Source organism: Lingula anatina, chromosome 7 (genome assembly GCF_051362555.1).
Source record: "Lingula anatina isolate TDL-2025a chromosome 7, LinAna3.0, whole genome shotgun sequence".
NCBI lineage: Eukaryota > Metazoa > Brachiopoda > Lingulata > Lingulida > Lingulidae > Lingula > Lingula anatina.
The window spans coordinates 19,444,879-19,457,002 of record NC_141773.1 but is presented as its reverse complement, the minus strand read 5'-3'; the positions used below and the strand labels follow the sequence as shown (position 1 = coordinate 19,457,002).

The 12,124-nt window shown below is 37.7% G+C and overlaps 1 protein-coding gene across 5 annotated transcripts; it reads left to right on the top strand.

The window, feature by feature from the left end:
- The first annotated feature begins 3,506 nt into the window (after nt 1-3,506).
- On the top strand, nt 3,507-11,576 carry LOC106167379 (uncharacterized). Of its 5 annotated transcripts, none has more exons than XM_013546160.2 (19): nt 3,507-3,693; nt 3,852-3,872; nt 4,217-4,318; nt 4,622-4,717; nt 4,912-4,986; nt 5,456-5,530; nt 5,825-5,899; nt 6,126-6,203; nt 6,513-6,587; nt 6,826-6,900; nt 7,283-7,354; nt 7,847-7,921; nt 8,360-8,431; nt 8,623-8,694; nt 8,999-9,092; nt 9,328-9,500; nt 9,724-9,826; nt 10,242-10,406; nt 10,775-11,540. In XM_013546160.2, the coding sequence occupies exons 1-19, from the start codon at nt 3,631-3,633 to the stop codon at nt 10,948-10,950; spliced, it is 1,737 nt and encodes a 578-aa protein (XP_013401614.2). In that variant the 5' UTR covers nt 3,507-3,630; the 3' UTR covers nt 10,951-11,540. The 5 variants fall into 5 exon arrangements, with proteins under 5 accessions (XP_013401614.2, XP_086873233.1, XP_013401615.2 ...); XM_013546159.3 differs by having other exon boundaries at nt 3,525-3,693; nt 3,849-3,872; nt 10,775-11,576; XM_087017107.1 differs by lacking the exon at nt 4,622-4,717.
- The last annotated feature ends 548 nt before the right edge of the window (nt 11,577-12,124 follow it).

Below are 12,124 nucleotides of genomic sequence, written 5' to 3'. Positions count from 1 at the left end.
GATATGAGTTGTCAACTCCTCGTAAATTGTATCTTACTGTATAATCAGAAAATACTTAATACCGATTTCAAAGAATTGGCCTATTACTGTGGCCTGCTCCTTTAGTAAATCTCAACAGAGTGGTTAGAAGTAATAAAAACAGTTAACGTAGATAAAAAAGATATAAAAAGAAAAAAAGATATAAATGTACATCAAACAGGTTCGTCCTTCAATTGAAAGTAATTTTTTTTGTGGGGGGGGGGGGGGGGTAGAATTCTAAAAGAACATTTCAATTACAATCCAATCAAAAGTAACGATAATATATTTACCGAAAAAGACAGTTCTGGTGTAGGAGTTACCGGTAGCACAGCTACGTGTTCATGTTTGTGTGTTGTTGGTACATGTAGTTATCTATGGCGGAACTTTATCAAAACCAGAATGATTCCGTTTCTATTTTTATTTGTGCTTTTTCCTTAAGTACTTAAATGCAAATGATGGGACAGAAATTAGACAAAGTTAAACAATAAATAAAGATAAAAAAGCCAAACCAACTGGCTGTTTTTTTATTTATGAATTCAGGCGAAGAGACATCGTAAACTTGATGAAATCCAAAGGTCGTGATTTGCAATTTTATGGCTATAATTTACAATGAAAATAGACATGTGATAAATCATTACTGATTATGATGCTGACAGGTGCGCCGTATTTCACAATTTATGCGCTCCGACGGGGGGAAGCCGTACCAACGAGGGGCGTCGCTTTGGCTTTAAAAATTCCGTTTCCTGATGTGCCGACTGTACGAAAACAGGATACAGCAAACACGGCTGATCTATTTTGGCTATGGCGTCGCAATAAGATATTCACAAAATAAAGGACTTATATGAAAACTAAAAAAAAAACGGTTTAGTTTCACTTTTGGTTAAAAAAAGATAACGAGCCTTTTCAGTTTGGTATATGTGCACGTATGGTATGCCTGTGCGCATTTGTGTGTGTGTGTGTGTGTGTGTATGTGTGTGTGTGTGTGCGTGTGTGTGTGTGAGAGAGAGAGAGAGAGAGAGAGACAGAGAGACAGAGAGTGACAGGGGGTTGATTTTCCCCAGATACCTGCTTTGGTTTTCGGAAATTAATAGGAAGACGCCCACACCCGAAGGTCTCATCCAGAGGTTGTGAAAAAATTCTTTTTAGCTTATAAAATGTAAATGTTCTGGATCAGATTAATGCGTGATGGGATGCCTCCATAATGCCGCCATCGGGGACAGCCAAGTACTGCAAAACCAGTATTATACGACCTGTCGCGTGTTTAGCACGTATTTCGGGCCTCTGATGGGGTGCGGTTAAAAAAGTGTCATTGCAAAGAAGTCATCGACTAAATATAGTGACTTAAATATTTATGGCCAAGATCTTGTTTACTTCGGTTATAAACTTTATTAGCTTCATGTGATAGTGATTGAAATTGTAAATGTCCTCGCATACAATGAATAGAATGACAGCCACTTAAGAAAAGAAGGATGTGGTAAACCTTGTTTTAAATATGAAGAGGAGAGTTTATGTTGGTTTAGATAGTTCGATACCTAAAGAGCAAATTATCTAGTTTTTTTTCGTTGTTTGTATTTCACCACTTTGTCCTATGTCATCTTTGGCTTTAACTTAAAAGTAAAGAATGTACTATCCGGATTGGGAATTTAATAGGGTGGAGGTGGTGGTGGGTGAGGTCGGGGTGGTTGGATTGGGTGGGGATGGGGTTCGAAGGATAAAACATTTTTAGTCTGGCTTCACTCGTAGATGAGGACACTTTAAGTAATAAAATTAATAGAAGCTTAGTCTCTTCTTGTTGCGTCATCAGACGACCGTAGCACGTGAAGAGGCTCCCACTTTTACCCCAACCAGCGTCTGGTTTAAAGAAATCACAGTTATGATCGCTCGTTAAGACTCACCACGTTAAAGGGGTATTACACTTTAAAAACAGACTGAAAGTTATCATGTTTTAATATGATTATTTTCATGATATTTCTCATATTTTTTCTGTAAATTTCAGTAGCCGATAGCACCAGATTCTAAAGTTGTAAACTGGGCACCTAAACAGCAGGCGTTACCAAAGCCATGCACAGTTTCGCTAATGTGATTTACGGTTTTTGCTTTTCTAAACAATCCAAATTCAAGTGCAGAATAACTAATGAGCAGAATTTAATTAAAGGGGTAGCAAATAATGTGTAAATAAGGCCTTTTAAACTTCATTGGCCGAATGCCGCTTTAAAAAATGCATTCTGATTTATTGAGGAAACATGAATGCTTAAAATAGAACTAGGGTTCAAGTTTCAATATGGTTGTTTATCCAAATATATTTTCCATGTATAAGGACTCAGTCAATTGGGTTCACCCCCCGCTTCACTCGACCCTTCCCCCAAGGATCCGCCACGGCCAATATACAGTATATCCGCTGAATGTCCGGTGTCATAGTTTTGCTATTCACTTCCTTATTATGATCTGATGAAATTTTGCAGAACAGGGAGAGGCATAATTAAAATAATATATCTTTTTCCTCATCACGAGCGTTAACGCAAGAATTGTAAGGTAGCCATCATTTCACATATTCAAACATTAATTAACGCCGCGTCTTCTTGGTGCACGGGCACTGTAGTAGGGAAACATCAAATGGAGTTGAATGTACCTGTTAACTACAGAGCACTTGCAGAGGGCAGACCTCCGCCTGAACAGTAATTTATGAGAAAAGAAAACGAAAAGATAATCAGAAGTATCAGAAGACCCGGATTCACTTCAGTTTGTTTTCACTTCAGTTTGCAATCAATTTTCCTTGTCACGCTGAAAATTTCATCAAAATCTGTCAAGTAAGTTTTGAGATATGTTCTCCACCAACAAACCAATGGCGATGAAAGCGTCATTATTACATCCTTCGATGGCGAAGATAATAAAAAAAATAAACAGAATATTGTGTAGCATTGGGATGTGTATCCCATACACTGGCGGATCAAGGATTTTGCTAAGGGTGGGGGAGAGAATGGGTCTGGTGTAAGGACACTGATATTTTTGGCGATCGAATAAGACGAAGATAATTTTACTGTAATATGTAGGCAGAGGTGGAAAATTGGTTTGTTTTTTCTTCTCATTTTGCTCGATATACTTTTTTATGTATAGAGAAGGTTGAAGGTGGCGATGGGGGTGAGGCGTCGGGAAGGGACGGGAGAAGAGAAGGGTTTTAACCCGAAGCTAAGGGTAAGGAAGCACTTGCTCCTCTTTCTGGGTCCACCATTGAGCAAGCACCTGGTAAAGAAACTCCAGTTGTCTGACCGTGACGTTAACTTCACAGTGTAGCACAAACAGGAAAATTGTGGCAAATAATTGACTTCTATTGTCCGTATATGCGTGTGGCTTTTATGTTACTATATTTATATATCTTTTATGTCGAACATGACCCATGGCCTAATTACACTCCCTACCGAACGCGGAAATACTTTGATAACTGCACCTTGACAGGCCGCTAAAGTGACGTGTAGTTCACCTTGATATATGCATATTTTGGTAAGGTAATGTAATGCCAAGGAGAGCCTATATAAGGCGAGCGTTTTCCAACCTTCTTCATTTGTGTTAATCCGTATCCGAAATACATATTTTTTGAAACAGAGGTGGACATTTATGATTATGAAGATATTAGCTCTTTGTTACGCTTTCGCGTTATTTGTTTTTGCAACTGCAGAGGTAAGTGTGAGATGTACGTCTTGTAACTCTCTGTCTGTCTGTCTGTCTCTCTCTCTCTCTTAAATATGTCTTGGTAAGTGGTTTAAAATTGTTCTATAGTGACCGAATGTTCTATCACAATTTGCTAGCATTAAATTTCACATTTTGTTCTATTGCAGCAGCAGCAGCAGCCTCAATGCGTAAGTTTTCGATTTATTTAAGTCATTTAATAAACCAAATGTTTATCGCTTATTCAGTTGATCTTCATTCGCAGTCTAAAAGGCAGCATGAACTTTTTTCATTACCAGTACAACTCTGAGACACAGAGATTACGATGCAGATTAATAAAGCTAAGATTTACACGGTAGCCAATAGGTATTTTACTCAACCTCCAATAAATATTGTCTTCACTTTTAATTGTTTATTTGACTGTATATTTCGCGTTTGTAAAGAGTGATTCTATATTAAAGGTCTGTTTTGCATGTATGCCGTACTTATTTACCAAGCTCAGGTTGTAATTTTATTATATTGGTCACATTTACAGAACCCCCCTTGCTCAACAGGTGATAAATGTGTTCTTCAAAGAGTGCAGTGTGTCAGGTTTCCCTGCGATCCAGTCCCCGTGTGTGTCAACGATCCTTGTAACGTAAGTGTGTAGAGTGCTAGGGCTTTACTCATTGCAGATGAATAGCAAAACGGGGTGCAATATTTAATCCGAAATTAAATTAGATAGGCTGAGATTGAAACATTATTGCACACGCGCGTGCGTTCAAATTAAAGTGAAACACACACTGACCAATGTTGTTCAAGTATAAACCACAGAAACAACATCATTTACAAGTACTTTTAATTTAACTTCACACTTTTAAGTTTTAGATTGAAAAATCTAACCACACCCCATTTTCCGCAGAGATAACATGTTTATTTTGTAAATATGTTGGTTCTTCAGGGTTGCAAAGATCTTTGCACCTCGGAGGACACTTGTGGAACGCCATGTGAGGTGAAAAGTATTTGCCTCCCACCGCAGCCACCATCAGGATGTGCGGTAAGCACGGCCAATGCAAATATTTACCGTATTATGTCGAGAGTCTTGATTATATCAATGGCGGACCCAGAAAAGGGCACATGTCCCATCCTTAACGACTGTGGTACTCACTTCTCCTCCCCTCCCAATAGGCCATACTATGTTATAGCACAAGGTATGACGGTGGAGTATATTTACTTTTCATTTGTTTTCAGGCAATGCTGTGTGCCGTGGGCCACAGGTGTGTGGAGGGTCCAGATGGACAAGGGAAGTGTGTGCCTTCCTGCGCGGTAAGTAAAGAATTGCTGGACAGTGATCAGTGAATTTTTGTGCAAATCCTGGTGTGATATTACGTTGGTCTGATGTCCCCCGGCCGTGGTACTTTATTCACCCCCCCCCCGCCCACCACCAACACCCCACGGGAGTTGACCAAATGTTGGCTATCTTGTGTTAACCTGTGTTAAATGTGGCACCCCTTTTTAGTCCGCAGTCCACTGGTGCTTCCGACACACTGTTTACTGTAGTTTTATACTATGTGCTTAAATTGTCTATGGAGCTCGGCTGGATCGGGTTTGGTTATTGTGACATGTGCAACATGCAGCATGTCTGGTTATCGATATTTGATGATTTGCTCAACATGTGTCTGTCAACTCCTATTGGAATCGTTTTTTAGATAACTCTTTTCATTATTCAGAACTGCTGTGTTGTATGATTATAAGATTCATTGTATTTGTAAATGTAATGACTCCTTTCTTCCAGCTGATTGACTGTCAACCTGGATATGACTGTATTGAAGGTCCCCTTGGCGGGAAATGTGTTCCGGTAACGTGTAAGGTAAGAGCCGTTATGTATAATTCAAACTTAGGATTAATTATGGAGATTGTAGGCAGAAATTTGAAAATCTGGCCTGTAAACCAGCCATTTAAACATCCATATTTAATTATTTTGAAGTTTTCAAACATTTACGCACAAGGCACTGAAATGGCACTTAAAGAGATTTATCACATGAAGGAGACATGGTTCGCACTTCCTACATAGGGTAATGTTATGAAGTGATAATTACTTTGTTTTTCCACATCAAGTTCTCAAGTGATGTTCTAATATGATAATATCATTTAAATATATTAGGTGACCGGTTGTCCGAAAGGAGAAAAGTGCGTATTGTCGAATATCTCCGGGTACAGATGTGTCTCCACGTGTGCTGTAAGTGTGCATACTACTCGAACTACGACGTTAAAAGTTGTAATTTTAAAAGCAGACATATTGTGCATTGATAATCCATTTTTGAACACTCATCATTAAAGAATCAAGTATTTCATGAAGTATGAAAGTTGTGTAAAATTAATAAAAGCAACAGCCACCGATTTGAAGAATTTGGTTTGCTATGGATTCCTTCGACTAAATTTATTTCATTACTTCCTCTCTTTAGATCCGAAATTGCGCTGAGACCCAGGTATGCCGCGACACGCCGATTGGAGCAGTGTGCGACGATGCCGAATCCTGTGATGTAGGTGCAGATGCTACTGAATCAAAGTCATATAATTCTTCGACGCAACTTGGTTTTGTTATTTTACTTCTCAATTGGCAATATAATGGATATTCGTCGTAACTATTTTACGAATGGTGGATTGACTTTTCAGAGATTATTTTTATTATGCAGTACTACTTAATTGAATAAGATCTCATTGCCATGAGTTGTTCTTTTGAACAATTAGTGCTGACGTACTGTATTTTACAAATGTAATATAAACTAGCATTGACGTGTTTAACGTGAAGATTCTCCTTTATCAACATCTGATGCTCGTGTATTTTGCAGCAAGTCACGTGCAACCCAGGAAGACGCTGTGTTGGCGGTCCATTTGGCAGGGTCAGGTGTGTCGACACATGCGCGGTAAGTAGAGATTGAATTTATTGGAATGAAATGTTGTCATCTTCACGTGTAATATTTGATTTCTCAGCAGTGCGATATTAACACGTTTTTGACCACAAAATCGTTTTGCTTCATGTGGTAAAGTGTCTGTGTATCTTTGTCGAAGTAGCTACTTTTAAAGTAAATATTATCTTTGTTTTTTAAGTATTCAATCTGTATATCTGTTTAAAAAAATGCTAAATATAACATAACCTTCCAGACTAAGCGCTGTATGCCCGGTTTTAAGTGTGTAGAGTCCCCATTCGGAGCGCACTGTGTTGCTTTAACGTGCAGAGTAAGTGTAGAACTAATGGTTCTATAATAGTCAAATGGTACAGTTAAAAAATAAAATAATTATCTACATGTCTGTCCAGTCCATGAGATGTCCGAAAATGTGGGTCCAAATATAAGTAAACCTTGCAAGAAAAATGAAATAACAGTGAAGTAACAGAACCATTCTCGCTTCACTTCGAACAATATGATAATATATATGTATAATAGTCTCACGCGTCAGCGAGTTAGTGAGCCGTTAATTCTTTGTCAGAACTGTCCCTTTTTACAAAGACTATTGCTGCCACTGTTTATCAAATTATATGACATAATTAAGTAATTTCCTAGTACTTTCAAGTCTTATAGCATAGCCGGACTATATTTACACAAAGTTCCGTGTATTGTAGGACCTGACATGTAGGCCATATGAGAGATGCGTGCAACTTTCAACTGGAGCTAAATGTGTTGGAACTTGCGCTGTAAGTATTCAAGGGTATGTAAAACACCACACAGCATATAAAACAACTTTGAGCCACTTGTCTCTTTAACGTATTGGTTTGTCAGTAATGGTCTAGAAGCTGAGAAATGGTCGATTTGGCTTTCTATTCTCAACCTTACATAGATAATTGAAGTATGTAAATGGTGGGTTGTTCGTGTCTCGCGTTTTGGGAAGGTGGGTCTTTGTGGTGGAATGAGGGTGGGTCTTCGTCGTGTGGGTGGGGGTCGGGTGTGTCGGCACATGCGCAGTAAGTTGAATTATGGAACCAAATGCTGCCATATGTATGTGCATTTTTGAATTTGGTAAGGTGAAATGAATACGTCTTGTCCGCCTTGTATAAAAAATTGATTTGCTTCACGCAGTAAAATTGTTGTGTACCTTTGTCTTCCTAGCTGCTTTAAAAATAAACAGCATCTTTGGTTTTTTTTCCAAAGTATGCAATTTGTCATTCTGTACGATGCTAACATTTCAGCTAGTGCGATGTGCACCCGGATACAAGTGTGTGGAGTCTTCATCTGGAGCAAAGTGCGTGCCTCTAACGTGCAGAGTAAGTGTGAAAACAGTGCTTCTATAATAGTCCACAGCTTAATTAAAATGAAACATGGCTATATTCAGTCCATTGAATGTCCGAAGGTGTACTAAAAGGTCTAAATTTAGGTAAAGCTTACAAGGAAAAACCCATGAAATAACTCTGGTATTGTGTCAGTTGATAAATACTAGTAATTATTTAGGTGGAATAATAGAATCACCCTTGCTTTATTTCGAACGGTGTGATAATACTGTACATGTACCCGGGTATTTAGACGGCACACACGTTAGTAAGTTATTAAGTGCTTCTTTCTGCAACAAAAATTGCCACTTCTTAGCCAGAATATCGCCATCATTGTTTATTTAATTATATGACTTTATTAACCCATTTCCTGATGTTTCAAAGTCTGATAGCATATAGCCAGCCTATTTTAAAACAGAGTTTCATGTATTGTAGGACCTGACATGTAAGCCATATGAGAGATGTGTGGAGCTTTCAACTGGAGCTAAATGTGTTGGGACATGCGCTGTAAGTATTCAAGAGTAAACCACACAATATAAAAAAGAAGCTTGAGCCATTTACCGGTAGATTGTACCTTTTTAACGATTTGGTTCATCAGAAATGGTAAAGATACTGGGAAATGAATAGACATGCCAGACATTTACATCGACTTTACTTTACATGTAGGTATTTCATTTTATTTTCATCCATAATGTCAGACCGTTCGCTGTCCCAACTGTATTGAGACGGATGATGGACCAAAGTGTGTGCCACTGCCACCTACTTGTAACGTGAGTGACTTTATGTTATACGTGTACTAGTTTATAACGGAACCAATGTAAACGAGTGAAAAATTTAACTTAATAATCATTAAACGCAAAGTAGCTGCCATCCTGAATGTGTCAATCTACAGATAATGCTAGGAGAGTGCTGCGGACCAAGCTGTCATTTAATCATAACACTTGAATTGTTTGTGTCCCATGAAATACTGAAAATGATAATAATAAAATATATTTTTGTTGCAATCTGATATATACTTCTTTTATGATTCACACATAGTTGACTTAATGTTTTTGTTATTATTTCATTGAAAAGACTATAAAATGTCGTGAAGGAGAAACATGCGTACCCGGATCAACTGTTGTTTGCAAGAAGCCACCTTGTATCCAGCCGTTTCCAAAATGCGTGCGTAAGTGTCTTACTTCTATCCTTTTATTTGGAATCTTCCAAAACGGTGATCACGTTTTTAGCTAAGGTAAAACTAAAACTGAGGTAAGAATTAAACAATAAGTTTAGAATTTTTTGTTTCACCGAAGACTTTGATGAATTGTGTTAGTTTCAAAGTTTAACGACGGAAAACGGACCACAAATTGTTTATTTCATGATTTGTGGACAAGGTATTAGTATACACTTTCACCCTTCAGCTATTTGCGAGGCTCCAAAAGACCCAGGACCCTGTAAAGCAGCAGAGCAGATGTACTACTACAACTCCAAATCCAAACAGTGTGAACAGTTCGTATACGGCGGTTGCCAAGGGAACGGTAATAGATTCCGCACCAAGGAGGAGTGTGAACAGACCTGTATCCTGACATGTAATGTGAGTACAATACTGGCCCATCATTTAAGTTTTCAAAACAACGTTATAATGATATTTTTGAATAATTACAAATACGTTTTATATATATATGTCCTGAGAATAGCATTCATTTAGTTATGAGCTGCACCCTGTTCGTATGCAAATCCATTACGAAGTCTTTGCATGCTTTCTTGAACGGGCAAGCTATTTATTATTTTTATATTTTACGTCTTTATGTCACCAGGATCTAAAATGTCCAGTAGGCCAGCAATGCGTCCAAGAACCGATATATTGCACTCATGAATACATGGCTCCTTGTCCCCAGCCGCCACCAAAATGTGTTCCTAGTAAGTACAACTTTTCTGTAATTGACACTGTTCCATATTGCGACTCCCATATACATGTATAACTGTTGACGTTTAAATCGCCTTCAAGCATATCATGCACGAATAAAAATCTGTATTAAATCTATATTCAGTTTAATATAACACCACACAAGTCAAGGGATACAGTTCGTTATCTCCAAAATACCATAAATCAGTAAATCGTGCACTGATACACTCACAAATCTACGTATACAAAACCGGTTAGCTTTTATTCTCTGCATATCTACTGTGCTAATATGTTGTTTGTCTCAAGCGGTATTAATTCTTTAGTTAAAATACAACAACAACAACAACAACAACAATAATAATAATAATAATAATAATAATAATAATAATAACAACACGAAAGTATAACTGCATATACATTGTCCTACAGAGTGCAAAGGTGGCAAAGTGTGGAATGATTGTGGCTCCCCCTGTACCAAGACGTGCAAGGACCCAAACCCAGGTTGCATAGAGAAGTGTGAACCAAAGTGTGAGTGCCCCGCTGACAAACCTATCTGGCATCGTGCTCGTTGCATTGCTGCAAGTCAATGTCCAGGTCAGTAATATTTAATTAACTCACGTCTACATCGCCGCCATGTACAACGGTTTTGGCGATAATGTGGATTGTTGTTGGTAGATAGCCTATTAGTTTTTGCAATCAGTCCCGATATAACTATTTGACGATGTAGTTCGTTATTGGACTATAACGTAATTTGTCAGTCACACACACACACACACACACACACACACACACAAAAAAAAAGTTTTCCCGATATTTTAATTCAAAGTTCCATTACTTTTCAAATATTTCTTCAAACATATCATTAAGATCGACTGGCAATCGTCATAACACTCAGTTAATACAAACTGTCGTTCTTTCAATACGTCTTTAACTATAGGCCTACGTTTTCTTTTAATTTCAAGTCAAAGAAGACAGACCATGTAAACGCCCTGGTGGCGGTTATGACAACCCTCTGAGGATCAACGGCCGTCAACTTTGCTGTGGATTATGTATGCCAAGAGATGAATGCCCTACTGGTTATTACTGTGACATTCACCCAACTGATCGATATACGGTGTGCTGTCCAAACCGCCGATAGATGGAACTGTGTTGCAGGACATACTGGCTAATTTAATTTTTTAAGCATTCCTTTTTTACAGTTAATAGATAATTATCGTGGCTTTAAGCATAACACACGGAGTGTGATTTAGATGACTGTATGTGTGTGTTTTATTTGGGGCAACATTCCCCGTTGAGCTTAACCAAATTTTTATGTTTGTATTTATTGAGGTATAATATTGCATCTTTGTAGGCCTACTTTTGTGTCGCAATGATTGATTAATATGATGAACAACTTTTTACATGAGTTTGTGTTGTGAACTTGCTTCAAAAGGAAATGGACAGGAAAAAAATGATTATTATTATTCACTGAAAGTGACAAGACAAGTTGCTGACAAGACAAGTTCTGGTAAGTTGCTGCGATTTATAGTGCGGTTACATTTAAAGACTTTAGACATATCTAGTAAAAATTTAAAAAAAAAAAAAAATGAAAATGATTGACTTTATATGTTTGTTTTTTTTTCTTATGTGACCTATCCTTACAGAGTCTCATTAGATTTTTATTTATTGAAGTCTGTTTAACTTTGGTTTTACTATTATAAACTGTTTGAGTCTGTCGACGAAAACTTCTTTGGTGCTTTTGTTATTGAAATACGTTGAATTATTTGTGTACTAGTGTTTGATCGGTACAGTTAGAACATATTTCATGAAGATTCATATTAGTGAAACAAAACTGTTGGTTGAAGTTTTGGGGTAGGGCCTACATGCAATACGCATTCAACAGCTTTGGGGAATTCAAAGATGCTAATGGATATTCAAAAAAAGAGGTTTGATACAAATAATATTTACTTCTCTCTGTGACCGCGTGCTATTACTGACACACCATTTGTCTCGTAAACATACTGTCCACATGCATGTAGGCTACGCTTTAGATTATCAAAAAGACTCACAAACCATTCTCGGACACGTTCAAAGGATAACACTCCGTTTTTTCTGGCTTTTGAGTCAGTCTCTTAATTGAGATAGAGACCAGCAATTTTCGCCCATGAAAGTAAAACTTACGAAAAAAGTTTTGTCTCTGATAAATAGTTTTTGTCTGCACGGGCGTCAAGATTTAATCAACAAAAGATGCGTGCACCAACGAGAGATTGTTTGCCCTCCAACGTTTTATTGATTAACATCATTAGACCTTTACGACTACATTTTGATTTCAT

What these genes read in the sequence shown, in the direction of transcription:
- LOC106167379 (XM_013546159.3), top strand. Translation starts at nt 3,631, where the DNA reads ATGATTATGAAGATATTAGCTCTTTGTTACGCTTTCGCGTTATTTGTT. An exon ending in GTGTTCCGGTAACGTGTAAG is followed by an intron (nt 5,531 to 5,824) that starts GTAAGAGCCGTT and finishes TAAATATATTAG; the next exon opens with GTGACCGGTTGTCCGAAAGG. An exon ending in CCTGTATCCTGACATGTAAT is followed by an intron (nt 9,501 to 9,723) that starts GTGAGTACAATA and finishes TTATGTCACCAG; the next exon opens with GATCTAAAATGTCCAGTAGG.